The 26,599-nt window shown below is 41.8% G+C and overlaps 1 protein-coding gene across 1 annotated transcript in view; it reads left to right on the top strand.

The window, feature by feature from the left end:
• Nucleotides 1-18,413: 18,413 nt before the first annotated feature.
• Nucleotides 18,414-26,599, top strand: part of KCNIP4 (potassium voltage-gated channel interacting protein 4) — a 267,976-nt gene continuing 259,790 nt past the window's right edge. The window contains exon 1 of the mRNA XM_070948340.1: nt 18,414-18,474. Coding sequence (XP_070804441.1) covers nt 18,414-18,474 — 61 coding nt within the window. The remainder of the gene's footprint in view (nt 18,475-26,599) is intronic.

The raw sequence follows: 26,599 nt of genomic DNA, 5'->3' as shown, positions 1-26,599 counted from the left end.
AGAGGGAGAGGGAGAGGAGAGAGAGGGTGTGGGAGAGGGAGAGACAGGGCTAGAGAGGGAGGGAGAGGGAGAGGGAGGGAGAGGGGGAGGAAGATATTCTTTGTTATGGTCAATGAAACCATGTCTCTACCCACCACCACCACCTCTTAAGACAATGATGATGTGATCTGGAGAATGTCACCATCAAGCCCTTGTCATGGCCAGCTAATAATTCTTAGCCTTGGACTTGTCTGGAATGAAGGACCTGTTGGACTGGTCTGTTCCAGGCATCTGATGACCTTTCTGGGTTTGGGATTGTTCTCAAGGCTCTGCTGCAGAATTTGACCCTGGCCTTAAGTCTTGGACTAAGATGGTGACGAAGGTCTTGGATCAGGTGGCACCTGGTTTTTGGAGGAGAGGAAACAGCAGGCGAGAGGACTACAGCAGAGCTTTGGAAGGTAACAAAGAGTTAAATCTGACCGAGCAAAGCAAGAGTTTTTGTTAATACACCTTGTGGTAATAAGAGTGGGGGAAAAATAATTATTTCCCCACTCTTATTGCTTCCAAAGATAGCCAGCTGGCACTCTTTCCTAGGTACAGGGCCAGAAATGCATCTACAGGAAGAGTACTCAGTGTGAAGATTATTGGAGGCATCCATCAAATAAAATGGCTCAGATCCTCCCTGAGTCGCTCTGCCTTTGTACAGGTCCTTTGAGGTTGATTGAGGCCAAGTCTGGCTTGGTTCTCTGGAAAGAGTTTGAGCCTTTTCATCCGGACCAAATGAAAAGGGTCCCTGGACTATATATGCAGCCACCTGTCCCTTCTGGTTGGCCAAGGCCTCCCAGGAGTTATGCGGTTATAAATCCCTTTCATGGCACAGGGCTTCCGTTATGGACTGTCTATGGTTTCCGCCTACCGATGGCATCAAACCTTGGGTTCCTTCTGTGAAAAAAGGTCAAGTCCAGAGGTCAAGGTCACGTCCAGATGATGTGTATGGAGTCTCAATGGTGGCCGTCTCCCAGCTGGCTTTTGAAGAGGCCTTGAACATCTGGATTATTTATCAATACCACTGCAACTTTGAACCTGTCACTGAACAAATGATCATACGTCAGGGACTACCTGTAGAACACTAGAACCAACACAGGTGACATAGAACATAAATTTATAAAATGAGGTCCAAAACCATAAAAGAGAAAAGAATGAAGAGAGTATAAAATAAGCTATGCCACTCCAGGTCAGTAAATAAAGAAACATATCAGGTGTCTCGGTCTACCGCTGTCTACTCTCTATCATGTTTTTGAGTTTTTGGATGGCCCATGAGCAAAATCTCACCACCTGAGCTGGAACATCAAGAGAGAGATGGAGACCAGAGTTGGTTGGTATCCTTCCAATCTCTTCCTGTAATACTTCAGCTCTTGACTTGCTGATCAAGAGGACAGCTTAGAAGAATGTGGGCCACGGATTCTATTTTTGCTTCTCTCTGGGAAAGACTCTTTCAAAGTATGAGATCTTGTCACATATTCGCCCTTGTTATATCAAAATGAAAAGAACTGGTGCACCGAAGATTGCATTATCTACATTGATGTCAATAGGATGTTAATAGGAACTCTCAAATAGAAATGGTATTCTGAGGATACAGTAAAGATGGTTGTCTTTTCTGGGGGGGGGAAAGTTAAAATTCACCTTATCGCAATATGCTTGTTAAATTAATAGCAATACCACTTAGACTTATATACCTCTTCACAGTGCCTTCCAGCCCCCTCTAAGCAGTTGCAGAGTCACCATATTGCCCCCCAACAATCTGGGTCCTCATTTTACTGAACTTGGAAGGATGGAAGGCTGAGTCAACCTTGAGCTGGTCAGGATCGAACTCCTAGCAGTGGGCAGAGTTAGCCTGCAATGCTGCATTCTAACCACTGCACCACCAAGGGAGGGAGGGAGGGAGGGAGGGAGGGAGGACTAGCAATAGCACTTAGACTTCTATACCGCTTCACAGTGCTTTCCAGCCTCTCTCTAAGTGGTTTACAGAGTTAGTCTCTTGTCCCCAACAATTTGGGTCCTCATTTTACTGACCTCGGAAGGACGGAAGGCTGAGTCAACCTTGAGCCTGGTGAGATTTGAACTGCCAAATTGCAGGCAGCTGGCAGTCAGCAGAAGTAGCCTACACTCTAACCACTGCACCACCGCGGCTCATTAACTCGGAGATCATTAAAAAAAAGATGCAAGAGAAAACAGGAACTGGAGAATGGGTAATGTAGTCACTGATGACCCCTATTCTTTAAGGGGAGATTTACCACCAAAGCTTTTTGATGCTCTCTTTGACCACTGACTCCTGTGCAGTAACTAGAGTTCCCCAGAGCAAATGGGCCAGCAATATTTGGATTTTTTAAATGGAAAAGCAATAATTACCTATGGCACGGCCATTAACATTTAAAGCTGTAGGGGAAGACACTGTCAGAATGCAAGGAAGCCTCACTGTCTAGAGATCAGAAATGTCTTTCGTGGCAATAAAGAAGGAGGGAAAGGGCAAGAAATTGACCTCCGAACCGGTGCTACTAATTCCTTACGTGAGCCAAGTTTTGCTTAAGTACTTATAAAGGGGAGAGGGTCATAAGAGAAACGACAAATGACGCGCCAGATTTCAGACATAAAGAGCCGACATAAAATGGATAAAAGAGAGAGGAAGAGAATGTAAGAAAGTGCTTTACCAAAATTGGAAACAATCAGGCATCCCTCCAGATCAAATCATAATAAAAAAAATATACGAATGTGGAGAGATGGACAGATTATCTATGGAAATGAAGGAGAGGGAGGACACCGAGTAATATTTAATATGGAATAAATGGTATTCCTGGCTGGGGAGTAAACATAAAACTTAAGGGATGTTTTTGTTACGAGATCGAATTGTAAATAGAAGTCAAGATAATTTAGATAAAGATGTAAATTTAAGATACAGATATTTAGAAGGAGAATTTGTGTAAAGAGGTTAAATAGGCTAGAGATACCGATGCAGAAAAGTTGTTATTAGTATTGAAATTTTGATATGTTTGTTTTTGGTTGTTTATATTTTTTGTTTGTGTGTGTGTGTATTTTTTTTTCTTGCTTTTTTGTGTATTATGTTTCTTTTTGTACTGTGTATTTTAATCTTTGGAAATTTGTATTTATCTTTGTATTTGTATTTAATCTTTGGAAATTTAATAAATATTAAAGAAAGAAAATGCTTTCCTTTCGCTTTGTGGGATATGGCGAGGTCTTTTGTTGGATAGATCAAGTCAGAAGGAAGAGGATATTAAGGTCAATGAGTGTGCAGAAACACTTAACTATTCTTCTGAGATCATAATTAGGAGCAAGGAGCCAGGGTCAGGATATGGAATAAGTGGTTCTGAACAGGGAAGGGAATGAGGCAGTGATGCATATCGCTCTTAGATCTTATTTAACTAATACAGCAAATGTGTTATAAAATAATTACCTGTATTGTTAGCCTTTAACAATTTATATATATTACTTACTCTTTTCTAAGATTGAATTTAGATTATATTAAGCGATTAATTGATTTGTATTGAGATTTTGTCTACCTATTTGGAGGAGAACTAACTTACTGAGAGTGTAGAGAGGACCAATAAAGGAGCGAAATAAAGGTCTAAGAAAGCTCCTCAGAGAAAACGTGGCAAGTGCCACTGGATGAGAATTTGGAGAAAGATAGAGGAGATAATAAGAGACCAAAAATCGGTTCTGAAAGAAATGGCAAGTCTGACCTCCACAATTGCAAAAACTGCTAAAAAAGCGACATCTATACCTACCTTAGCGATGTCTTCCCCAGCCTCCCAGAAATCAGTAGAAGGTCTCCAGAAACTAGACAAACCCCCTATAACTCCTACACTGCAAACGGTACAAACATCCCTTCAGTCAATCCAAGAAACAATGCTTGCGATGCAAGAAAAACTTTTGAATAGTCACTCCGAATTAAAATCAGACATCCATGCTCTTGATTTTAAAATGAATGAGATTCAAACGGCTATTGCTAGTAACGAAAATAGAATTTTAAAAGCAGAACAAAGAATTGAAAAAAACGAGAAAAAACTGGACACAGTAGATCAAACTTTGTCGGCACAAAATAAAGAAATGGAAGACGCGCTGATCCAACTTGAGATGGACAAGGCCTCGTTTTTCTTGCGTTTCCAGAACATCCTGGAAGATAAAGATGAGGATTTAGGTGATAAGATAGCGGAGCTGATTGCAGAAACTCTGCAGCAAGACAAGCAGGAAATAATTCGTGAGATTGATGAGGTGTACAGGGTCCAGACAAATTACGTAAGAAGAAACAGACTCCCCAGAGAGGTCCATGTGCGCTTTGCTAGAAAAAAAGTTAGGGATATCCTGTATAACATAGCTCGGGAGGAAAAAATTACCTATGGGGGAAAAGAAATTAATATTCTGAAACAAATTCCGAGAAGAGTGAGGGAAAGGAGGAGAAACTATAGGTTTTTGACAAATTATCTAAACAGGAGAAATATAATTTTTAGGTGGCTTTTGCCAGAAGGACTGCAAATTTCTTGGCAAGGGAGGAAAATAAGAATTGATTGTCTAAGTGATGCTCAAGACTTTTTAGAACAACTAAGGGGAGGAGAGGAGGAGCAAACCAGCAAGGAGGATAACGAGATAGTAAATACGGAAGAAGAGATATCCCAAGAGCAAATTACTAGGGAAGACATAGAAGAGGAGAAGAAAAAGGAGGATACTGAGGAAAGAGGGAAAAAATCAAGACCAGTGAGAGCAGTAACTTTAAAAGGTAAATAAGAACAAGAGACTAGAAACTAATTTCAGGAATGAACGATACCAAGATCATATCGGTAAATGTGAATGGATTAAACGATTACAAAAAAAGAAGGATAATATTGTCGAAATTGGTGAAACAAAATCCCGATATTATCTGCATCCAAGAGGTCCATATAAAAAAAGATGAAGCTGAATATTTAATTTTTTTTTTTTTTTTTATTTTGATTTATATGCCGCCCTTCTCCGGAGACTCAGGGCGGCTTACAATGTGCTCAGCAATAGCCTTCATACTTTTGTATATTTATACAAAGTCAGCTTATTGCCCCCACAAACTGGGTCCTCATTTAACCTACCTTAGAAAGGATGGAAGGCTGAGTCAACCTTGAGCCTTGGAGAGATTCGAACCAGCAGTAAATTGCAGGCAGCTGTGTTAATAAATTACTGTAAATTTGGTAAAGTATTCTCCTCACTAGCTGAGAAAAGGAAAAGGGGGGTTGCTATCTATGTTAAGAAAGGAATAATGGCAGAATGTAAATATAAAGATGAAAAAGGGAGAATACTCATAGTTGAAATAATGAGAGGTAATTCTAGACTGCTATTAGTAGGGGTTTATGCACCGAATAAAGGGAGGGAGAGGGAGAAGGAGAGGGAGAGGAAGGGAGAGAGGGTGAGAGAGAGAGACAGGGAGAGAGATGGAGAGACAGGGAGAAGGAGAGGGAGAGGGAGAGGGAGAGAGAGGGAGAGGGAGGGAGAGAGGGTGAGGGAGAGAGATGGAGAGGGAGGGAGAGGAAGAGAGAGAGGGTGTGGGAGAGGGAGAGACAGGGAGAGAGAGGGAGAAGGAGGGAGAGGGAGAGGGAGGGAGAGGGGGAGGGAGATATTCTTTGTTATGGTCAATGAAGACATGTCTCTCCCCCCCACCACCACTTAAGACAATGATGATGTGATCTGGAGAATGTCACCATCAAGCCCTTGTCATGGCCAGCTAATAATTCTTAGCCTTGGACTTATCTGCAGATTCTCTGTCTGGAATGAAAGGGCCTGTTGGATTCCTCCTGAGAGGAAAGAGCAGGAGAGAGGACTACAGCAGAGGTTTGGAAGGTAACAAAGAGTTAAATCTGACCGAGCAAGGCAAGAGTTTTTGTTAATACACCTTGTGGTAATAAGAGTGGGGGAAAAATAATTATTTAACTAATACAGCAAATGTGTTATAAGAATGTCAGGTGAGATAATGAAATTATATTTAATTATATCGTGACGTTCTTGTAACACTGAAATTAAACACTGAAATTAAAACTGGAGGCTGGATGGATGGATGGATGGATGGATGGATGGATAGATGGATGGATGACTTTACTTTCTAAAGGTAAAGATCTAGAAGATTTATAATTAAAATAGAAATGGAAACTCAGGGCTAGTAATAAATATCAAATACATAATTGCAAATCAAAATATATAGAGTGATAAATGTATAGAGAAGTATGTTATAACCATGGATACAATAGATATAAGAATGTGGTATAATATCAAGTTTTTATTCTTTCTTCTATGGACTATACTGTATGAACAAGAGAAAAATGGTCGTAACTAGGATGTATAACATCATGTATATTTAAAAAGGTGCTGATACAACCAGCATATTGTTGTTGCAAAATTGAAATTGGGATGCAAAATGAAGGAAAATGTACCAAAAAAATATACAAAAAAATTATCAAATACTTAATGAAAGTGAGTAAGAAATGTAAAAAAAAAAAACCAAAAACTTAAGCAGAACGTTACTGAAAATTGATTGCTTTGTTTTCTAGGGCTGAGAAATAAATAAAACCGTACAGTGTGCAGGAGAAAGAAAAATGAGAATAACACTAGAGGACAAAATAGAACCAAAATTATAGAAGATGATAGAAGAAAAAGGGAATTTATTTGGCCACAAAGATCAGAAGAGTGAAAGCAATGGTTTTTTTCCAGGGGTAATGTATTGCTGTACAGTAGCAACAGAAAGAGTTGGGGTTTTTTTTTAAAAAAATGAATTTGGAGATGGTTACTAAAAGGACCAGTAGAGAACCATCGGAATAAAATATGACGGCTCCTTCAAGGCCCTGAGCAGCGAGCAGCTAGAAACTCACATGCGTGTGAAGCGTGTGGCATGAAATAGTTATAAAGGAGAAAGAAGTGCATGGTGAGTTTTGAGGAGAAGTAAAAGAAGAGTAAGTACTATGCTTCTGTCCTGGAGGTAGATTGCAGGCAGAATTTGTCCATGCAAAAGGTTGGCAGTTCAGCGGTTCAAATCCCGAGTGCCGCGTAACGGGGTGAGCTCCCGTGACTTATCCCAGCTTCTGCCAACCTAGCAGTTCGAAAGCACGTAAAAAATGCAAGTAGAAAAACAGGGACCACCTTTGGTGGGAAGGGAACAGCGTTCCGTGCGCCTTTGGCGTTGAGTCATGCCGGCCACATGACCACGGAGACGTGGACAGCCCTGGCTCTTTGGCTTTGAAACGGAGATGAGCACCGTCCCCTAGAGTCAGGAACAACTAGCACACATGTGTGAGGGGAACCTTTACCTTTACCTTTATACCTGTCCAGCTTCAGCTTCTGCAAGAGGCATTGGTCCTCCCCAGTTAGGAGAAAGCTGGGATAAGCAGATAATGGTCCTTCTCTCTCCACAAAAGTTATACCCGTCTTTTCAGATCTACAAGCTGTGAAGAAGCCACAATAACACTCCAAAAGGTTCTTGATATTTCATGCCAATGATCTGAATGCCGGAATCCAGACTGACAGAAGTTATGCCTTTCAAAATACAGTGTATTTCAACTACTTAAGAGTCAACACAGCCAAAGGGACATCAATCTGTGGGATTTTGCTGTATCTATATATCAACCTTCGACTGTTATTCTTTGCTTTGAAAAGAGAATTAATGGAGCCAAGCTATTTTGCAAACCTCTATTATGGGTTCACCTACCTATAAAATTCTTTTCCCTGTCACTACTGTCAGACTGAAAGCAATGCTATAATTTGTGAATAAGAATCACCAGGTGCCTTAAAAAAATGCCACAGTAGTTCAAGTAACATGATTTACAAAATAGCTCCTTGCCAAGTCTCCAGAATTGGCACTGCTACTATTCCAAGATCTTACTTGAGTAGGACTATGGTGTATTAAATTAATCCTTTTAGTTAATCCTTTCCTAAGGAAAGGAAAGGAAAGGGAAAAGGGAAAGGGAAAGGAAAGGGAAGAAAAGAGAAGGGGAAGGGGAAGGAAAGGAAAAAGAAAAAAGGGAAGGGAAGGGAAAGGAGGGGACGGGAAGGGGAAGGGAAGGGAAAGGAAAAAGGGAAGGGAAAGGAAAAAGGGAAGGGAGGGGAGGGGGAGGGGAGGGGAAGGGAGGGAAAAGGGAAATGGAAAGGAAAGGGAAAAGAAAGGAAAAAGGGAGGGGAGGGGAGGGGAAGGGAAGGGGAAGGGGAAATGGAAAGGAAAGGAAAGGGAAAAGAAAGGAAAAAGGGAAGGGAGGGGAAGGGAGGGGAGGGGAAGGGAAGGGAAAAGGAAAAGGAAAAGGGAAGGGAAGGGAAGGGAAGAGAAGGGGAGGGGGAAGGAGAAGGAGAAGGAGAAGGAGAAGGGAAGGAAAAAGAGGAAGGGAAGGGAAGCAAGAAGAAAAGGAGGAAAGGAAAGGAGGGAAGGAAGGGAGAGAAAAGAAGGAGAAAGGGGAAGAGGAAGACAAGGAAAAAGAAAGGAAAGGAAAGAAAGGAAAGGAAGGGCTAGGGAAAGAAAAAAGGGAGAGAGAAGGAAAGCAAGGGAAAGGAAAGGAAGACAGAAGAAGGGAAGGGAAGGGGAATGGAAAGGGGAAAGGGAAGGACAAAGGGAAGGGAAGGGAAGGAAAGGAAAGGAAAGGAAAGGAAAGGAAAGGAAAGGAAAGGAAAGGAAAGGAAAGGAAAGGAAAGGAAAGGAAAGGAAAGGAAAGGAAAGGAAAGGAAAGGAAAGGAAAGGAAAGGAAGAAGCTTCCAGCCCCAGAGCCCAGGGAGATGGAGAGATTCATGGTTGGGTAAAGCAAGCCAGCCCAGGCCTGCTGGAGGGAAATCTGAGGCTAAGTGGCTCCAGCTGTGCTCAGGGCTAATCCTGCCCAGTTGAGGCAGAAGCCACCTGGGGAAAGAGGAGCCTCCCTGCAGGCCCTCCAGGTGCCATTTTCTGAGAGGCTCTCCTGGGCTGGTTTGGAGATGCTGCCATTGTGGACTTTGGCTTCCGGTGAGAGTTTTTTTTCTTAGCTTGGTTTAAATGCAACCTGGTTTGTTTGTTTCTTTTCTTTTTTCTCTTCCCAACCCTGTTTTTTTGCCTGGCTGGGACCTTGGGCCTTGCAAGCTGAGCTGAAAGCACCGGAGTTCAGTCCTCCAAATGGAGTCCTGAGGAAACCACTACAAATCCCACCCGCCCTCAGAGCCTCTGCCAACAAGTTCCCCATTGTCAAAGCTCAGGCTTTGTAGTCCTTTCCCCATGGGCCATTTGAGGAGTGGCTCAGAACAAGCACCCTCAAAAGGGATGCTTTAAAGTTTAAACCCAGGGGTCTCCAACCTTGGCAGCTTTAAGACTTGTGGGACTTCAACTCCCAGAATTCCTCAGCCAGCAAAGCTGTGGGAATAGAATAGAATAGAATAGAATAGAATAGAATAGAATAGAAAATATGGAATAGAAAATATGGAATGGAATGGAATGGAATGGAATGGAATGGAATGGAATAGAATAGAATAGAATAGAATAGAATAGAATAGAATAGAATAGAATAGAATAGAATAGAATAGAATAGAATAGAATAGAATAGAATAGAAAATATGGAATAGAAAATATGGAATGGAATGGAATGGAATGGAATGGAATGGAATGGAATAGAATAGAATAGAATAGAATAGAATAGAATAGAATAGAATAGAATAGAATAGAATAGAATGACAGAGTTGGAAGGGACCTTGGAGGTCTTCTAGTCCAACCCCCTGCCTAGGCAGGAAACCCTCCACCACTTCAGACAAATGGTTATCCAACATCTTCTTAAAAACTTCCAGTGTTGGAGCATTCACAACTTCTTGTGGCAAATTGTTCCACTGGTTAATTGTTCTCACTGTCAGGAAATGTCTTCTTTGAGACACTTACCAGGGTTACAAATTCTGCCCCAAACTCAGATTGTTTCTTTTTTTAAAATAATCTGAATATTGTCTTGATTGTGGCTCCTATTGTTCCTTAAATTTGTTCCCTAATGCCCATTATATCAATAATATTCTCTACAAGCTATCTTGTATCTGCAGAGCTAGACTGTTTGTGTTTATGGCTGAGAGATTCTTTTTTAAACCATGTTTCTGAGGTTGACACAAGAAGTTTTATGTATATAAACTAGAAGGCGTCATTTTTAGAAGTATCGATATGCCCAACAGTATGTTGTGGCAATTAAAAGTATAGCCTGAAGCCGGGTGTAAATAATTTCTAAACTCTTTCCAGATAATGAATCCATGGTTAATTAATGATGTCTAGCACTGTATAAAAACTCTATGTTAAATTTTTAAAAGCGTTGCAGTTATACAACCTTAGGAAGCCATTCTTACTTGGGCAAAATTCCATGTTTAAAAAAAGAAAGCTTTTGACTCTTCAAGACTGTCAACATGTCATATGTGGAATAAGTCTATTTTGCATATATTTATTTTATTTCTGTTCTGAGTTTGTGGCTTATGAACTGTATACCATCAATAGCTCATCAGTGCCTGAAAAGGGATAATTGTCTATTTAGATAGACAAATGAAAAGCAATAGGCCGGCAATCTTAAGGGTGATTTTTTTGGTTATTGATTGTTCATTTGTATGCATTTCAGTGTAATTTTAATATTATACCCTTTATATTTAGGACTTATATATTCTTTCTCTTCCTCCTTCGCAAACTATGTTAAGGAGCAAAACTTGCTTTTGAGTAAGTTTGTTGCTAAGAAAAGATGTCCAGGATTGTGGTTAGGCATTTTCACACAAATATTTGCACAATTCTACTCTTTTTTTATTTTATAATTTGAGGACCTGAGATGTAAACCTAGGGTGTTGGGGGATTTTTTTGCACAAATCTGCAATAAAGATAGTTATTATCATCAATGTATTCTTATTAAACATATTTGGAGCACCAAATGGTAGATACAGAGAAAGTTCTTGCCTGGAGACTTCTGGGAGCTGAATAGAATAGAATAGAATAGAATAGAATAGAATAGAATAGAATAGAATAGAATAGAATAGAATAGAATAGAATAATTAATGGAACGGAACGGAACAGAACAGAACAGAACAGAACAGAACAGAACAGAACAGAACAGAACAGAACAGAACAGAACAGAATAAAGAACAGAACAGAACAGAACAGAACAGAACAGAACAGAACAGAACAGAATAGAATAGAATAGAATAGAATAGAATAGAATAGAATAGAATAGAAGAGAATTCTTTATTGGCCAAGTGTGATTGGACACACAAGGAATTTGTCTTTGGTGCATACGCTCTCAGTGTTCATAAAAGAAAAGATACGTTCATCAGGAATCATAAGGTACAACACTTAATGATAGTCATAGGGAACAAATAAGCAATCAGGAAACAATGTCAATATAAATAATAAGGGTACAATGCATAGCACGAGAGACAATTTTGGCAGGATGTAGTAATATTCTTTGTTGGAGCTATATGTTCATAGAGCTGCAGATAGTTAAGCAGATAGACTTGGATATGCTCAATTAAATGTCAGATTATTGTTGCAATGGTTTATGTTGTTCTCTGTCGTTAAAAAAAAACTTGTGTGGAATTTAGGACCGTACTATTTTTTTAAGATAATTAGGACAATGCCAAAATTTCATGCCCTGAAATCTTTTTCCCATTGGCACCATAATGCCATAAATACATCTTGGCAACATTTTCATTCATCTCTGCCTCTGATGCTGCTTTCTTCTCTTCTCTTCCCCAACCTTTGCGGCAAACAGCCTTAAGTCATTCTTAGCTTTACTGGTATTCATGGAGATTTTTTTCTTCCTCCTTGCAAATCTGCCAAAGGCAGCTTATAAAATCTGTTTGGTTTTGTCAATCAAATACCTTGGAAAGAAGATGGAGGACTGGCAATGACTCGAAACCAAAGCATTGCAAGAAGGATTGGAGTCTGTAAAAGACCAGCAAATTTCATGGCCCTACATTTTCGTCTTGACTCAATGACAGGTAATGAGAATTTCAAGTCGCTACCTAGGAGAACGTCTCTTCATCGAAACACAATCCTATGTAGGTTTATTCAGAAATAAAATTCAGTTTGCCTAAGACTGAGTTTGAGATGGAATAAGGTTGCCAAAATAGCAGATGGAAGCACTTGAGGGATCTGGTTGGCAGAGTCCAGTTGCTGCTGGATATAACTTGGATAGTTTCCTCCAGGAAATTGCAATTGTTGCCTGAGAAGTTGAAAAAACATCCCAGAAAGAGGCTATAGTAAACCACAATTATCTTGTTGCCAAGAGTACTACACAGATGCTCATACAAAGCCAAAAGAAATCAGACTGAGCTCAAAGGTGCCATTATTTAAAATAACATGCAGATGAACTACAGCTCTTATTAAAACATATTTTATTTTCAAGTGTGTCTGTTCAGAATCAGTGTCTTACATTCCTTACCATCATTACATGTTCTAGCAATAAAAACTTTTAGTCTCAAAATGGATAGGTAGGGGAATCTGTCTGCAACATATATTATCCCATTGATCTGGCTGTCCCTTCTCCTTCACTTTTCCATGTGGATCCCTCTTAAAACACTGCAATGGTGGAAAGGGACAATCATTTGACTTAGTTTCAAAAATGTTTGAGTGGTCATCTTGAAAAGAGGAGTTTGACCGCAGGAGATATTTGGTACAGATAGTGTTTTAAGTTATGACCATTCATTTCACAGCAGTTTGGACGGCATTGAAAAAAAAAGGGACTGACAACCTGTCCTCAAAGTTATGACCATCACACCATTCCTACAAGTCACAAGATCACAATTTGGGCCCTTGGCAAGTGGGTCACACACATTTATGTCGGTTAGAGCGTCCCATGATTGCAATTTGTGAGCTGCCCAGCTGGCTTCTGACAAGCAAAGGCAGCTTTGGAAGCTGGATTTGCTTAATGACAAACTTTATCCTGTCATAAACTTGTTGACCGTGCTAAAAATGGTCATAAAATGGATCACATGATGACTCATTCAATGACCACATCCCTCAACAACTGAAATTATAGTCCCAATTATGCTCAGACTTCCTATATGTTGATTGACTTGCAGACGAAGACCAGAAATAAGTAATATTAACTCAAGATTGATACATTTAAGGCATTCTTCAAACATAGAATATATTAGGGAAATTACAGAGTTACCAGAATATTAACAGATTAATGAAAAGAACAGTTGACGTGTATGGTTTGGTTCTTTTGGTGATCTGGGACAAGACTAGAAGCTAAAAAGAGAATTTTCTCATCCTCTCAGCTACCACAACTGTAAGGTAGCAGGAATATATATATTTTTAATCTCAGCAAAAGCCCACGAAAAACTGATTACTCTTACTAGGTGCCATGGATCTATTTTTCTTCCAGCAGCAGGGACAGCAAAGTACTGAATTAAAGTGCCAAATGTAAGGGCTCTCACAGAAGCTGAAACAAAAAGATTAGCTAAACAGATCCAGCTGAGCCAAGATGAGGTGGAACTTGGGCTGAGTATCATCGTCATGAACCCTTTGCTTCAACTTTGGATCAAAAAGAGGCAAGTGTTATGCCGATCAGGCTAAAATTTGAAATCTGGATAAATACCTGCTTTATACAGGAACACAAAATTATCTTGCAAATTAAGGAAACTATGAATCTCATCGGGAAAACTTATTTTATGGAATCTTTGGGTCAGACAGGAGATTGGAGGTGGTCTAATCCAACCCCCTTCCCAACATCTTTAGACTTAAAATCAACTTTCCATAACTCTTTTGTCAGTTCTGGGATATAAGTGTGAAATATTTCCTTTCTGATAAGTTCCGAGCCTCATCCAAAGGCAAAAAGAGAATTGCTCAAAGAATTTGACCTGAAGTCTATCCTAAACATTTCAAACAAATCCTTTTAAAGATTGTTTTACATGTACTTTTTTAAGATTACTGAACTTGAAAAAGCTGAAAGCATTCTGTTCTTGTTCATATAATATTTGAAATCATATAATCATATGAAATAATATGATATTTCAATTGGCATGTTTCATTGTTGCTAAATGTAAAATCGGCAGAAAGACCTTTCCAAGTACAGCAGTACCTGGGTACTCAACTGCTTTGAAACTCATGGAATTTGGTACTCCAGGCATTTTGTGGTGAACGTTTTAGTCTTTGTACTCATCTTTTATTTGGTACTCAATGCACAATTAGAATTTGTTGGTGTCGGCTGCCTTGTGACTCATTACGTTATTCCTTACGGGAAAAATTTGTTCGGTACTCATGGTTTTGGGTATTCATCGCACCTCTTGGAACCAATTCATGAGTACCCACGTACCACTGTAATTTAACCAGATTATTATATTGAAAGATGTCCTACTTTTTATTATCCTTTGTTCTTCTCCCATCTCCATGCCACTGGTTTTCTTTCGACGGGGCTTGTAAGCAAACGGTTCTTGGCTGATCTGTTTTTCTGAAGCTGACTTGACACAGGTGTCTCCTTGTTTACCTCCTTGGCTTCCTTCTGATCGCAGTACACTGCACATGCTTTTTTAAAACCAGACGCACCGCTGTAGTGGATGGAAATGTTATGAATGTTTCATTGCAACCGCAAATTGTTTAATAACCATGACAATGGAGTTTCAAAGGTGTCTTTGAATGCCTTGCAGCTGCATTAACAGATAATAGGCCTTACACATAATTTTCTTCTCTAATTGTCAGTTCTTTGTTTCAATTTCAGCCAAGGATTCTGCAATTTGGCAGAATTAAAGTAATCTGTACGTGTCTGATTATCTACAGGGGCTTGAATTCAAACAGCACAGGCCTGTCTCTACTTGCATTCACCTGCTTTGCAAGAGAGGGCTCAGCTGAAATATCGCAATTTTGCTTCTAAAATGTTTTACCATTGATTTGAAGTGCAAACCTTCCTTCTCTTGATTGCTTGGCTTCCTTGGCTTCCTTATTTTGACTAAACTTGTTCCTACAGATAGTCCTCGAGTTACCACCACAATCGAGCCCAAACTTTCTGTGGCTAAGCAAGAGATGTAAGTGAATTTCGCCCCATTTTACAACCTTCCTCGCCACAGTTGTTAAGTGAACCATTGCAGTTGTTAAGTTAGTAACACGGTTGTTAAGTGAATCTGGCTTCCGAATTGACTTTGCTTCTCAGAAGGTCACAAAAAGGGGGGGAGGGGTGTCACGTGACCCCAGGGACACTGCGACCATCATAAATATGAAGCAGTTGCCAAGCATCTGAATTTTGATCATGGAGACTCTGCAACAGTCGTTAAGTGTGAAAAACGATTGTAAGTCCCTTTTTTCAGCGCTGTTGTAACTTTGGTCACTAAATGTTGGAACTTGAGCTTCCTGTTTCTGTGCAAGAACATGTATTCTATTAGTCATAGCTAACTTTGTAGGTTGTCTGAGCTAGGTTTGGTTGAAGTTTGCTGGGTGATGCAGTGACCCCAGGTGATTGCACCATGTAGTGAGCTCTGCTGCTAGATGGGTTAATCCTATTATGTCCTGGAGGGTCATGTCTTAATCCCATCACCCTGGAGCTGGAGGTCTTTTGTCTTGTAGATAGGCTGGCCCAGTCTTTCCTAATGGGTACTAAATATTGCTGGAGGCAGGGAGCTGCTCTCTATCTTTAAAACATGTTTCTTCTTTTATCATCCAGGGAAATGTAATATTCTGCCTTTTTTTTAATATTTCTCAAAACATTTCATTCTTCTAGGAGAGGGGTGGGTGCTAACTTTCTACAAAGTGAATGATTGAAGGTCGAGAACTACCTGTATTGCTTCAGGCTTTAGATGATTTCCTTGTTTAAGACCTTCCCAGCTTAGAGGGGAGGAGGTAGGAGAAAATCAATGAACTCATAGAAAAAGGAAGTAAAGGGCGGGAATTTTTGTCGTTGTTTTGTTTTGATTAGGGGCTTCATTTAACCTACTGGAAGAACTCCAAGTTGCGATATTGCACTGTGATGTGTTGTCTGCTAAGAGTTCTGCAAACATGAGCTGTTTGCTTCCCAGCAGCACAATCTCGGTTACAATCTCGCTTGTCCTAGGATGCGAAGGAAAATGTCAAAATGCAGGTGGTGGACACGCACACCAAGATGACAATCGGGTTTCTGCAAATTGTGGAAATTTTGTCCTGGAAGGACACACTCTTTGAAGTCTGTCCGTTCTGATGACACTAAGCTTCACGTCTTGAATTCATACCTGGAAAAGGGATTGCAAATGAAGCAAAAACACACATCTCAGCTGGTTGTACACTGCTTGTACGGCTGTTTGCAAAGAGTAAGATAAACCCACAATCTCGTGTTTGTGTGTGTATGAATTTGTGGGGCAAGGGATGTTATTCTACTGATGCTATAAAGGCAGAGGCAGCAAAGGCTTTGATCAAGGGAGCACAATTTCTGAGTGTGTTTCTTCTTTTTTGTCTGCTTCAAAATTGTTAAAAGGCAGGAAGACATCTGTAAGAAGAGAAAGATTAAAAGGGAAAGATAAGAGACACAGGTCGATAAGATGATTTTGGCTTGTTTAGATCCTGAGAATGACTTGATTGACCTACTTAAAACTAACAAGATTGCCCCTCCCTTTTCCTTTCTTTCTTTCTTTCTTTTCTTTCTTTCTTTCTTTCTTTCTTTCTTTCTTCTTTCTTTCTTTCTTTCTTTCTTCTTTCTTTCTTTCTTCCTTCCTTCCTTCCTTCCTTCTTTCTTTCTTTGCCTTTTTTCTCTTTCTCCTTCCTTCCTTCCTTCCTTCCTTCCTTCCTTCCTTCCTTCCTTCCTCCCTCCCTCCCTCCCTCCCTCCCTCCCTCCCTCCCTCCCTCCCTTCTTGCAAAGATTCATGTTTTCCTTCCAAGTAACCAGTAAGGTTTAGTTCCCTAATCTGGTGGATTTAAGGTTTTGAATGGGCAACTGGAATCCTAACAGATATGGTTACGATATTAATCATACCCCCTCCAATCTGCATGATATGCAGGATAAGTTCTAAGTTTAATTAACTGGATCCCAAGAACATTAGGTCTGAAAACTCCCCAATCGCCACCTTCAGAAGGGCTGGGAGACTCGGGAAGAAAAGTCGTGGGACGTTTCATTAAATCAAGCCTGATTTGTTTGTTTTTCATGATCTCAGCCAATGTAGCTTTCAAATCACGTTGATGGTTTTTTTTTTAGTGCAAATCTTGTTCTCGGTCGTTGAGAAGAAACTGATATAAACTGTAGTTTAGTGAGATACGTGACTCCATTAACGCATAGCAAAGAAAATGATTCGTTTTGGTTTCTCACCTTTAAAGATAAGACTGAAATCAAGAAGTAACCCAGAGTAAGACTTGCACGAAGTCTTTTCTGGAAATCCGTTCCTATTCCCACCCGGTTCGAAGGGGCTTCATCTCAAAGGGCATAGCTAAAGGTCTATGGAGATTCTCCGTCATCCAGGTCATAATTATCTCCCCAAAGGTATCTCAAAGGCCTCTTTGGGTCAACCATGACCTGAACGAGGGAGAAGCCCCACACAGACTCTGTGGGGGGGCAGGAAGGACCCATGGGTGGGAGCAAAGGAAGGGGCGAGGAGTGGCTGCGATCCGGGAGCCCCCTTGGCGGAGGGAATCCCTGCAGCGCCGGATTTGGCTCTTCCCGAAAACGGCCCCTCTGTGCTTCGCCTCTTGGGCTCCCGTTGCGCTTAAAAGGCCCCGTTCTCGCGCTCTTGCGGGTGGCTCCATTTCCACGAGGGGAAAGCAAAGAAGCAGTTTGAGCATCAGCTGGATGAGTGGAGGTGGAGGGAAGGGACCAGGAGGTCCACGCAACCCAACACGGTGACAGATTGGACGGCGCGGCACCCCGAAGGCAGCACCTGTTGGAAAGACCTTCCGGGAGTTGCGCTTTTCCCGTTTTCGGCTCGGCGGGTTTTGGCAGCGCCGGAGGCTGAGCTTCAAGCCGCTTCGGTCGCGGGAATTTGCAGAAGCTCTTTCTTTCCTGAGCCACCAAGGTGCCATCGCCTGGATCCAGGTGGGTAAATTCAACCGGGAGAGTCTCCTTCCAGCCTCCTTCCTACAACTCTTCCCCAAATCTTGGTTGGCTTTGGATCGCCTCCCCCTCCCACCCATCCGCCATCCTTTCCCGCCTCGGTTTCCCGGCATCGCGGGCCAGTTCTCAAGGCGCGGAGGAGAGCTTCCCGGGCAGGCGTAACGTGGGGACCTCCGTGCACGCGTCCCCGGCCAGGAATTGGCTCCGTCTTGGAAGCAACGACTCCAGAGCGAGAGAGAGAGAGAGCGCAGCCGGAGGGTGGCCGGGCTTCTCCTCCGGCTCGTGCCCTGGCGCGTCCCCGCCAAGGAGCAGCGGCGGCATCAGCATCAGCAGCAGGTGTTGGGAGGGGCGCGCCCGGACTGGCCCCCGGCCCCGCTCGGGAGGCTGAGCGGCTGCCAGAGCTCGGGAAAAGCAGCGCTGGGCCGGCGGCGCCCCTTCGGACCTCGCTCGCTCGCCATGAGTGTCCGCAGACTGGCCAGCATCTCGGCACAGCTGGAGGAAGCCAGCTCCAGCGGCGGTAGGGGGCTTCGGCCCGGGGCTGGGGCTGGGAGGACGGGCTGCGAGAAACTGGCTGGTACCCTTCTGCTTTTCCCTCTTAAGCCGCAACCAGGAGCCAACTTTCCGCGCTGCGCTTTTCTTTGCGCCGCCTCGGTAGCAGCTCGGATTAGGGCTAAGGCTGCCGTCGGGGGGGCGCGTTTTTTGGGGTGGGTGGGTGGGCGAGGTGGGGCAGGTTTGCCTCCCAGAGAGAAGCGGTGGGCAGGTCAACCCTTGGGGAGCTCTCATCCACCTCGCTCGCCTTTGCTCACTTCTTGGTGGCCAGGATAGGATGCTCTGGTGCCGGGAGGGGCGTTTATCCAGGCAGTGGGGGGGGGGACTCCTTCCGTCACCCACTCCCCCATCGCTTCCACTTTCTGCTAGTGGGAAAGTCGACCCCCCACCCCCCACCCCGGTTTCAACGGAGGAGAACCTGAGCCGCCTATGCGTGGTGGCCTCGGATGGCTGCCAGCGACTCGGTGGGCTCCCGCTTTCAGTCGAAAGGCTGGCTGGTTTCGATTAGTGGCAGGGAGCCTCGGTTCAGCTGGGCGCACTTTTGGGCAAGCGCACCTGGGTGCTGGAGAGCTGGCATCCCATCCTCTAAAGTGGTGCCCGCTGATTCCAGAGGAGAAGCCTTAAGCCCGCCAAACTGAAAGAAGTTGAGATATTTTGCCTTCTTTTCTTCAGTCCGAGGGGGAGATGGTGGAGGAGGGTGCAGGAGGCTTCATGGTGGGAGCCCCTGACTTTGGGCTGGGAGACGGAGGGGCGGGTGGGTAGTTCTGCTGGGCAGGCAGGATGGAGAACTTTGGTGCTGAGTTTCGGCCTGTTAACATGAGATGCTTTCCAGCCATAAGGGATTACATTTACAGCAAACGTTGAGCTTAAAAGCCCATCAAGGAAATAAGGAAACGAGAACCTGATTTTCAACCAAATCCCCAGGACTTGATTTGAAATAAATGAAGTGGGGATTAGAGCATTATTTGTTTTGGTTTCCTGTTGCTTGTGGGCGCCCGTGTATCTTGCTTGTATCAGGAGGAAATTAGAGGATCGACCTCAAGCAACCTGCGTCATTAAGTACTATATCCAAATGCAGGAGAAGTTCACTTAGCTCTTCGCGATGGGAGGGAGGGAGGAAGAGTGTATTTTTCCTGCTCATTTGATATTCTAGTTATTGCATGGATAGATCCCACTATCCCAGAAAGTTGCAGTGGAAAACTTTGCATAGACTTCGCATACTAAATTTATAAATGAAAGGAAGAAGAATGCAATAATAGGTACATAGTTGTATAATTCAAAATAGGGTAGCCCATAAACCCTGTTTCGAATTATTATTATTTTCGAACATGGCAGTTCAACCATCATTTCAATTGGGAAGGCTGTCTGTCTTCCCTGTTACCCAACTGTCAGGGTATGAAGACACAGCTTTGACCTCCACACCAAGAAAAAAACAAAACAAAAAAACAGGCTTGCTACATTTCTATAGGCTAGCATACTCTGCAAATGCACACCTCATGACAGGCAGAAGATCCATGATGCCCAAAGGCTTGGATTAGAGAAGAGAGGAGAGGAGAGGAGAGGAGAGGAGAGGAGAAAAGAAAGAAGGAAAGGAAAGGAAAGGAAAGGAAAGGAAAGGAAAGGAAAGGAAAGGAAAGGAAAGGAAAGGAAAGAAAAGGAAAGGAAGAAGAAAAGAAAAGAAAAGAAAAAAAGAAAAGGAAGGAAAGGAAAGGAAAGGAAAAGGAAAAGGAAAAGGAAAAGGAAAAGGAAAAGGAAAAGGAAAAGGAAAGGAAAGGAAAGGAAAGGAAAGGAAAGGAAAGGAAAGGAAAGGAAAGGAAAGGAAAGGAAAGGAAAGGAATGGAAAGGAAAGGAAAGGAAAGGAAAGGAAAGGAAAGGAAAGGAAAGGAAAGGAAGAAGAAGGAAAGGAAAGGAAAAGAAAAAAAGAAAAGGAAGGAAAGGAAAGGAAAGGAAAGGAAAAGAAGAGAAGAGAAGAGAAGAGAAGAGAAGAGAAGAGAAGAGAAGAGAAGAGAATTCAGAATAGAGCAGAGCAGAGCAGAACAGAACAACAGAACAGAACAGAATATTGGAAAGAATAGAATAGAATAGAATAGAATAGAATAGAATAGAATAGAATAGAATAGAATAGAATAGAATAGAATAGAATAGAATAATAGAATAATAGAATAATAGAATAATAGAATAATAGAATAGAATAGAATTCTTTATTGGCGAAGTGTGATTGGACACACAAGGAATTTGTCTTGGTGCATACGCTGTTGGTGTACATAAAAGAAAAGATACACTCGTCAAGAATCAAAAGGTACAACACTTAATGATAGTCATAGGGAAACAGTCAATATAAATCGTAAGGGTACCAGCAACAAGGTTACATCCATGCAGTCATAAGTGGGAGGAGATGGGTGGTGGGAACAGTGAGAAGATTAACAGTAGTGCAGACTTAGACATTAATGAGAGAAGAAAAGGACCAGCATTTCCCTAAGGATTGGACAGGAATCTCAGTCAAAAAAAGGGTGAAGTTTCAAGTAATCCACCCTGTGTCCCTTCTCTCTGGAGCAGGGGTCTCCAACCTTGGCAACTTTAAGCCTGGAGGAGCAAAGCTGGCCGGGGAATTCTGGGAGTTGAAGTCCTCCAGGCTTAAAGTTGCCAAGGTTGGAGATCCCTGCTCTGGAGGGTTCCTTGGCTATCTGAGAAGAACTTTTAGGAAGACAACAGCTGTAGAAGTCACACCGCTGTCACTGCTTACACAAGCAGGCTTTGGCTACAACACCAGAATAAAATACAGCTTTTGCACAAAGAATTAATCTTTGCCAAATCTTTGCATGCGGTTATTTTTCTGTTTTGTGCCAATGTAGGAGATGCGGCAATTTGGCCTTTACGTCAAGAGGTATAAAAAAAAGACCAGAGGATTTGCAGAGCTTGTTAGCATGTTCGTGCCCTTAAAAATGAGAGGAGATACATTTAGTTCAGCATTTCTCAGACTTGGCAACTTTTAAGATACGTAGAGTTCTACTCTCTCTTGCACTCTATTTCCCCAGCCGGCCATGTTGGCTGAGGAATTCTGGAACTTGAAGTGCACATACCTTAAAAGTTGCCAAGTTTGAGAGACACTGATTTAGACGGTTGAAACCATTAATCCATTCCTGCCCTGAGGTTCCATTTGATTGATACTGAATGTTTCTGTGGGCCTAAGATGGGCCCTGTTGGAATGCTTGCTTCAAATGTTATAATTTTTTTGTTTTGTTTTGAAAGATTGGGGTTTAACCCATGCATAGTGACTCAACATGCTGCTTCTATTTGTAAAAACGCCCTGATAGAGTTGCTACGTCCTTCTCTGAGCTTCTGATGTTGGAATTTTACAAGAAAAAAAAAAGATGAGCATCTCTTTCTAAATATAAAGACTGGTTTTCTAATATTGTTTTAAGTTAATGTTCTTGAATTATCAACTTGGATTATCTTGTCTCTAATATCCTTCACGGTGATGAACTATGCAAACATGGTTGAGTGGGGTTGAAAATTGAGGTTGGAGCCTGGAAACAGAGAAAATTGTGACTATTTATTCATTGTATCTGGAGGTCCCACAGACACCTGTGGCAGGTGTCTATGTCTCTTTCTCCACAAAGCCACAGCAGTGAATCTATTCCCAGAATGTTAGGCTCCTTTCCTAACCCTTGTGGAAAGCTTTAAAAGCTAATTCTACAGGCCAGGCTACTTTTTGAGATAAAAATAAAATAAAATAAAATGTTTTTTTAACGAAGACCATCTGTTTCACAACTTTGGCTCTCCTCCCCCCATTAAATACCAAAGTTATTTAAAAAAATGCTGCGATTGTGTCTAGTCCTATTTCTCACACGATTCTTCCTCATTGCAATGTGCTTTTCAGGGGGTTTTTTTCCAGCTTTAAAGGCATTTTTTAAGAAAAACAAAAGAAATGAAACAAAACGAAGGCACATTTGTTTGAAAGTCGAACTAAAGATGTTGCTAGAATAACGGTGTGATGATCTTTTGAATCTTTATTATCATTTGTTTTTTCTTATTTTCTAAGTTTTGGCCACGGAAGGAGTGGATTTTTTTTCGATTGGCTTAAATAAATTTGACATGAAATTCCATATCAAAGATTGAGCAGAGGAATATTGGTACTGGGTATACATAATACATGAACGTTATTAGATTTTTGAAAACTTGTTTTCCATGACTGTAAGTGAATAAGGTTGAATCTATTTTTATTCAATGCTTTCATAAGCAACATACAATAATTAATATGCTCTTATAGCTCAGATACCTTGTAGCAATAATAATATTCATGTAGAACAGAGTTTAATTCACCTGAGAGATTCTCTTAATCGGTGAATCCAGGACTTGATGCTAAAATATATTTAAAACATTTGACAGATATGTTGAAGATTCCCACTGATTAATGATGGTGCAGGTATAAATGGTCACTGACTCAAAAATATTCGAGAATCTTAAAAATCTTTTCGATCAGTTGCATATATAGTAGGAGACTGAAATATTAATACGAATTTCATTGGCAATGATAGTTTGGCTTCCCTATATACATTATCTTGGGGGAAGAAAGTTTATGGAGAATTAGGAATCAGTTCCTTGTGCCACATTTTAAGGGTGTGTTGCATTTTATAGTTTTTGCTGACTAGAATTCAGGGAAGAATTGAACATGGGAGCATAACCATGCTTACATGCCTTTAAATGCTGAGCAATCAGAATTGACCTGATTATTGTCGGTGGTTTGTATCCAGGGCAAGTACAGATAGTCCTTGACTTATGACCACCACGCAGCCCGAAATTTCTGCTGCTAAGCAAGACGGTTGTTAAGTGAGTTCTGCTTCATTTTACGACCTTTCTTGCCACAGTTGGTAAGCAAATCACTGCCGCTGTTAAGTGAGTAACACAGCAACCGTCATAAATATGAACCGGATGCCAAGCACGATCATGCGGCCATGGGGATGTTGCGAAAGTCGTAAATGTGAAAAACGGTCATAATTTACTTTTATTTTAGTGTCATCGTGACTTCGAATGTTTACTAAATGAATGGCTGTAAGTTGAGGACTATCTATGTGGGCATGTCATGCAGTAACTTTTTATGAAGGATTTGCTATTAGAATAGCAGTTACAGGATAAAGAATAAAAGGGAAACACGTAGAAAAAACGAGATATACAAAAATGATCCCCTTGTCAGTGAATCCTTCGTTGGGTAACCTTTAGCATGAATGACGGCCTCACAACGTCTCCCCGTGGAGTGAACCAAGTCTTTGAGTTCTGCAGCTGTTCTCATGTGAAACCAAGATTGAATGTTGGCTTCTGTTAACTGGGTTTTATTGCTGGGTCGCTTCTGACTATCCAGTTTCTTTCGTCGGCTCCATAGATTTTCCATTGGGTTACAATCTGGGCTCTTCCCAGGCCATTCCAGCACCGGAATAGGATTATCTTGAAACTCTAAAAAAAAAAAAAAAAAAAGTGGTATTATTAGCCATTAAACCTCAAAAAGACACTTTCCCCAAAAGGTTTCCACAATTTTGGCCACTACTGTAGCTCAAGCTGGAACAGGTGGTGTCACCTGGTGAGATCCCAAAAGTCTTGAGTTTCAGATGAGTTGCTTCGTCAATGAGTTCTCTTCTTAGCCTTCTTTATTTTCCGTATGTTGGGGCAGCACATTCTCTCTGCCGTTTGATATCGTCAGTGGTCTTAAGTGCTAAAAGTTTTTTCTTGCACGGGACTTTAGACTTTAGGTGGATCAATTCTGCGGATCTATTTAGGTGGACTTATTAATCAAGGTTGCTCCCAGAAGAAACTCTGGGCGAAGAGAAGAATTGAACTAATATTGCTTCATATCTGCACATTTTTCCTTGTATCCTGGGTTGAATTGATTTTCTCTAACCATGCTTGAATTCAACAGATTTTTTTCCTGATTCAAATTTCTCCTCCAAGATCTATTTCTAGAGCTCAGTTTCAAAAGAGCTGTATCTCTCTCAATAATATCCGAGTGCTGATACCTGTAATAGCTTGGTGGAAGGGAGACACCGATTTATTCCTAGATCAGAGGGGCTTCATCTAATTCATCATCCAATCACAGCTTTTTGGGGAAATAGTAAAATTGTAGAAACTGGAGAGAAAGACAGAATAATATATTTGCTTCTTCACAAAATCTCATTGTTGCCCCAGGTCTCTTTGAATGTTTCTCCTTCTGGCAGATTCTCCCTTGCAGATATAGTTCATTTATTTTTTCCCCACTCATCATTGTTCTCTATCTTTTCCTTTCCTTTCCTTTCCTTTCCTTTCCTTTCCTTTCCTTTCCTTTCCTTTCCTTTCCTTTCCTTTCCTTTCCTTTCCTTTCCTTTCCTTTCCTTTCCTTTCCTTTCCTTTCTTCTTTCCTTTTCCCTTCCCTTCCCTTTCCTTTTTCATCCATTTACTTCCTTTCTTTTCCTTTCTTTTCCTTTCTTTTCCTTTCTTTTCCTTTCTTTTCCTTTCTTTTCCTTGCCTTGCCTTGCCTTGCCTTCTTCATCCATTTACTTCCTTTCCTTTCCTTTCCTTTCCTTTCCTTTCCTTTCCTTTCCTTTCCTTTCCTTTCCTTTCCTTTCCTTTCCTTTCCTTTCCTTTCCTTTCCTTTCCTTCCCTTCCCTTCCCTTCCCTTCCCTTCCCTTCCCTTCCCTTCCCTTCCCTTCCCTTCCCTTCCCTGATGGGTTTCCTTCTTGCTCCTTTGTTGCGATTACTATTACCCTGTTTCCCCAAAAGTAAGACATCCCCTGATAATAAGCCCAATCAGGCTTTTGAGCAAATATGCTTAAATAAGCCCCCCCCCGAAATTAACCCCCCCTCTGAAAATATTTAAACGCATCTGCAGCCAGTCCCCACCATTTTCTCTGGTTTCCTCCATGGACCCCAAAATAATAAGACCTCCCCAAAAATAAGGCCAAGCGCTTATTTCGGGGTTCAAAAAATATAAGACAGGGTCTTATTTTTGGGGAAACACAATACCTTCTGTTCTTTTTCTGTGCAAATAATAGCTGTGTCTTCTTCCCATTTGCTGCCTCAGTGAATAACGATTCTTACTCATCAAACCTCCTGATACAGCAGCCCCAAAGCGGAGAAGAAGAAGAAGGCAAGAAAGAGATGCTGGTGGAAGAATCGTGCCTGGTTTCTGATCAGGACGAGTCAAATTATTTTGCTTCTAAGATTAAATGGCCTAAATCCAACGGCCCTGGATTTCTTAGCTGTGGAGAAAGGGCCTGTTTTGTAAAAGTGGAACAGAAGAAGGCTGGCTACAGTTGATGCAGTGGCCTCTCCACTGGAGACCCTGCGTCTAGACAGGATTTTCCATGCAGAAATAAACCTTCCATGGAAGGCTACCATGTGCCTTCTCCATCAATGGGAAGAAAGAAGGAAGTTGTTAGAATAGAATGGAAGGGACCTTGGAGGTCTTCTAGTCCAGCCCCTTTCTCAAGCAGGGCACCCTATACAATTCTGGAGGAATTACTCTCCAATCTCCTCTTACAAACCTCCAGTGATGAAGCACCTACAATTTCTGGTGGCAAGCAGTTCCACTGGTTGATTGTCCTCACCGTTAGGAAGCTTCTCCTTACTTCTGGGTTGCTTCTCTCCTTGCTTAGTTTCCACCCATTGCTTCTTGTCCTGCCCTCTGGTGCTTTGGAAAATAATAGTGATTTTGTTTGATAGTGTGCAGAACTTTGGACTGTGAAGGGTAAAGGTAAAAGTTCCCCATGCACATATGTGCTATTCGTTCCCAACTCTAGGGGGCGGTGCTCCTCTCTGTTTCAAAGCTGAAGAGCCGGCGCTGACTCAATGCCAAAGGCCCACGGAACGCTGTTCCCTTCCCACCAAAGGGGGTCCCTATTTTTCTACTTGCATTTTTTACCTGCTTTCGAACTGCTAGGTTGGCAGAAGCTGGGACAAGTCAAGGGAGCTCACCCCGTTATGTGGCACTCGGGATTCGAACTGCTGAACTGCTGACCTTTCGATTGACAAGCTCAGTGTCTTAGCCACTGAGCTACTGCGTCTGTGAAGGGTAAATGATTGCAAAAAAGGGGCAGCTGGGTGGGTTACTGCTTCCCAGTTCTTCT

The sequence above is a fragment of the Pituophis catenifer genome, unplaced genomic scaffold (genome assembly GCF_029215685.1).
Source record: "Pituophis catenifer annectens isolate HBS135680 unplaced genomic scaffold, rPitCat1.0.hap2 SCAF_8, whole genome shotgun sequence".
NCBI lineage: Eukaryota > Metazoa > Chordata > Lepidosauria > Squamata > Colubridae > Pituophis > Pituophis catenifer.
Note: the sequence above shows the minus strand (reverse complement) of the source record. Positions and strands in the feature narration are given on the sequence as shown.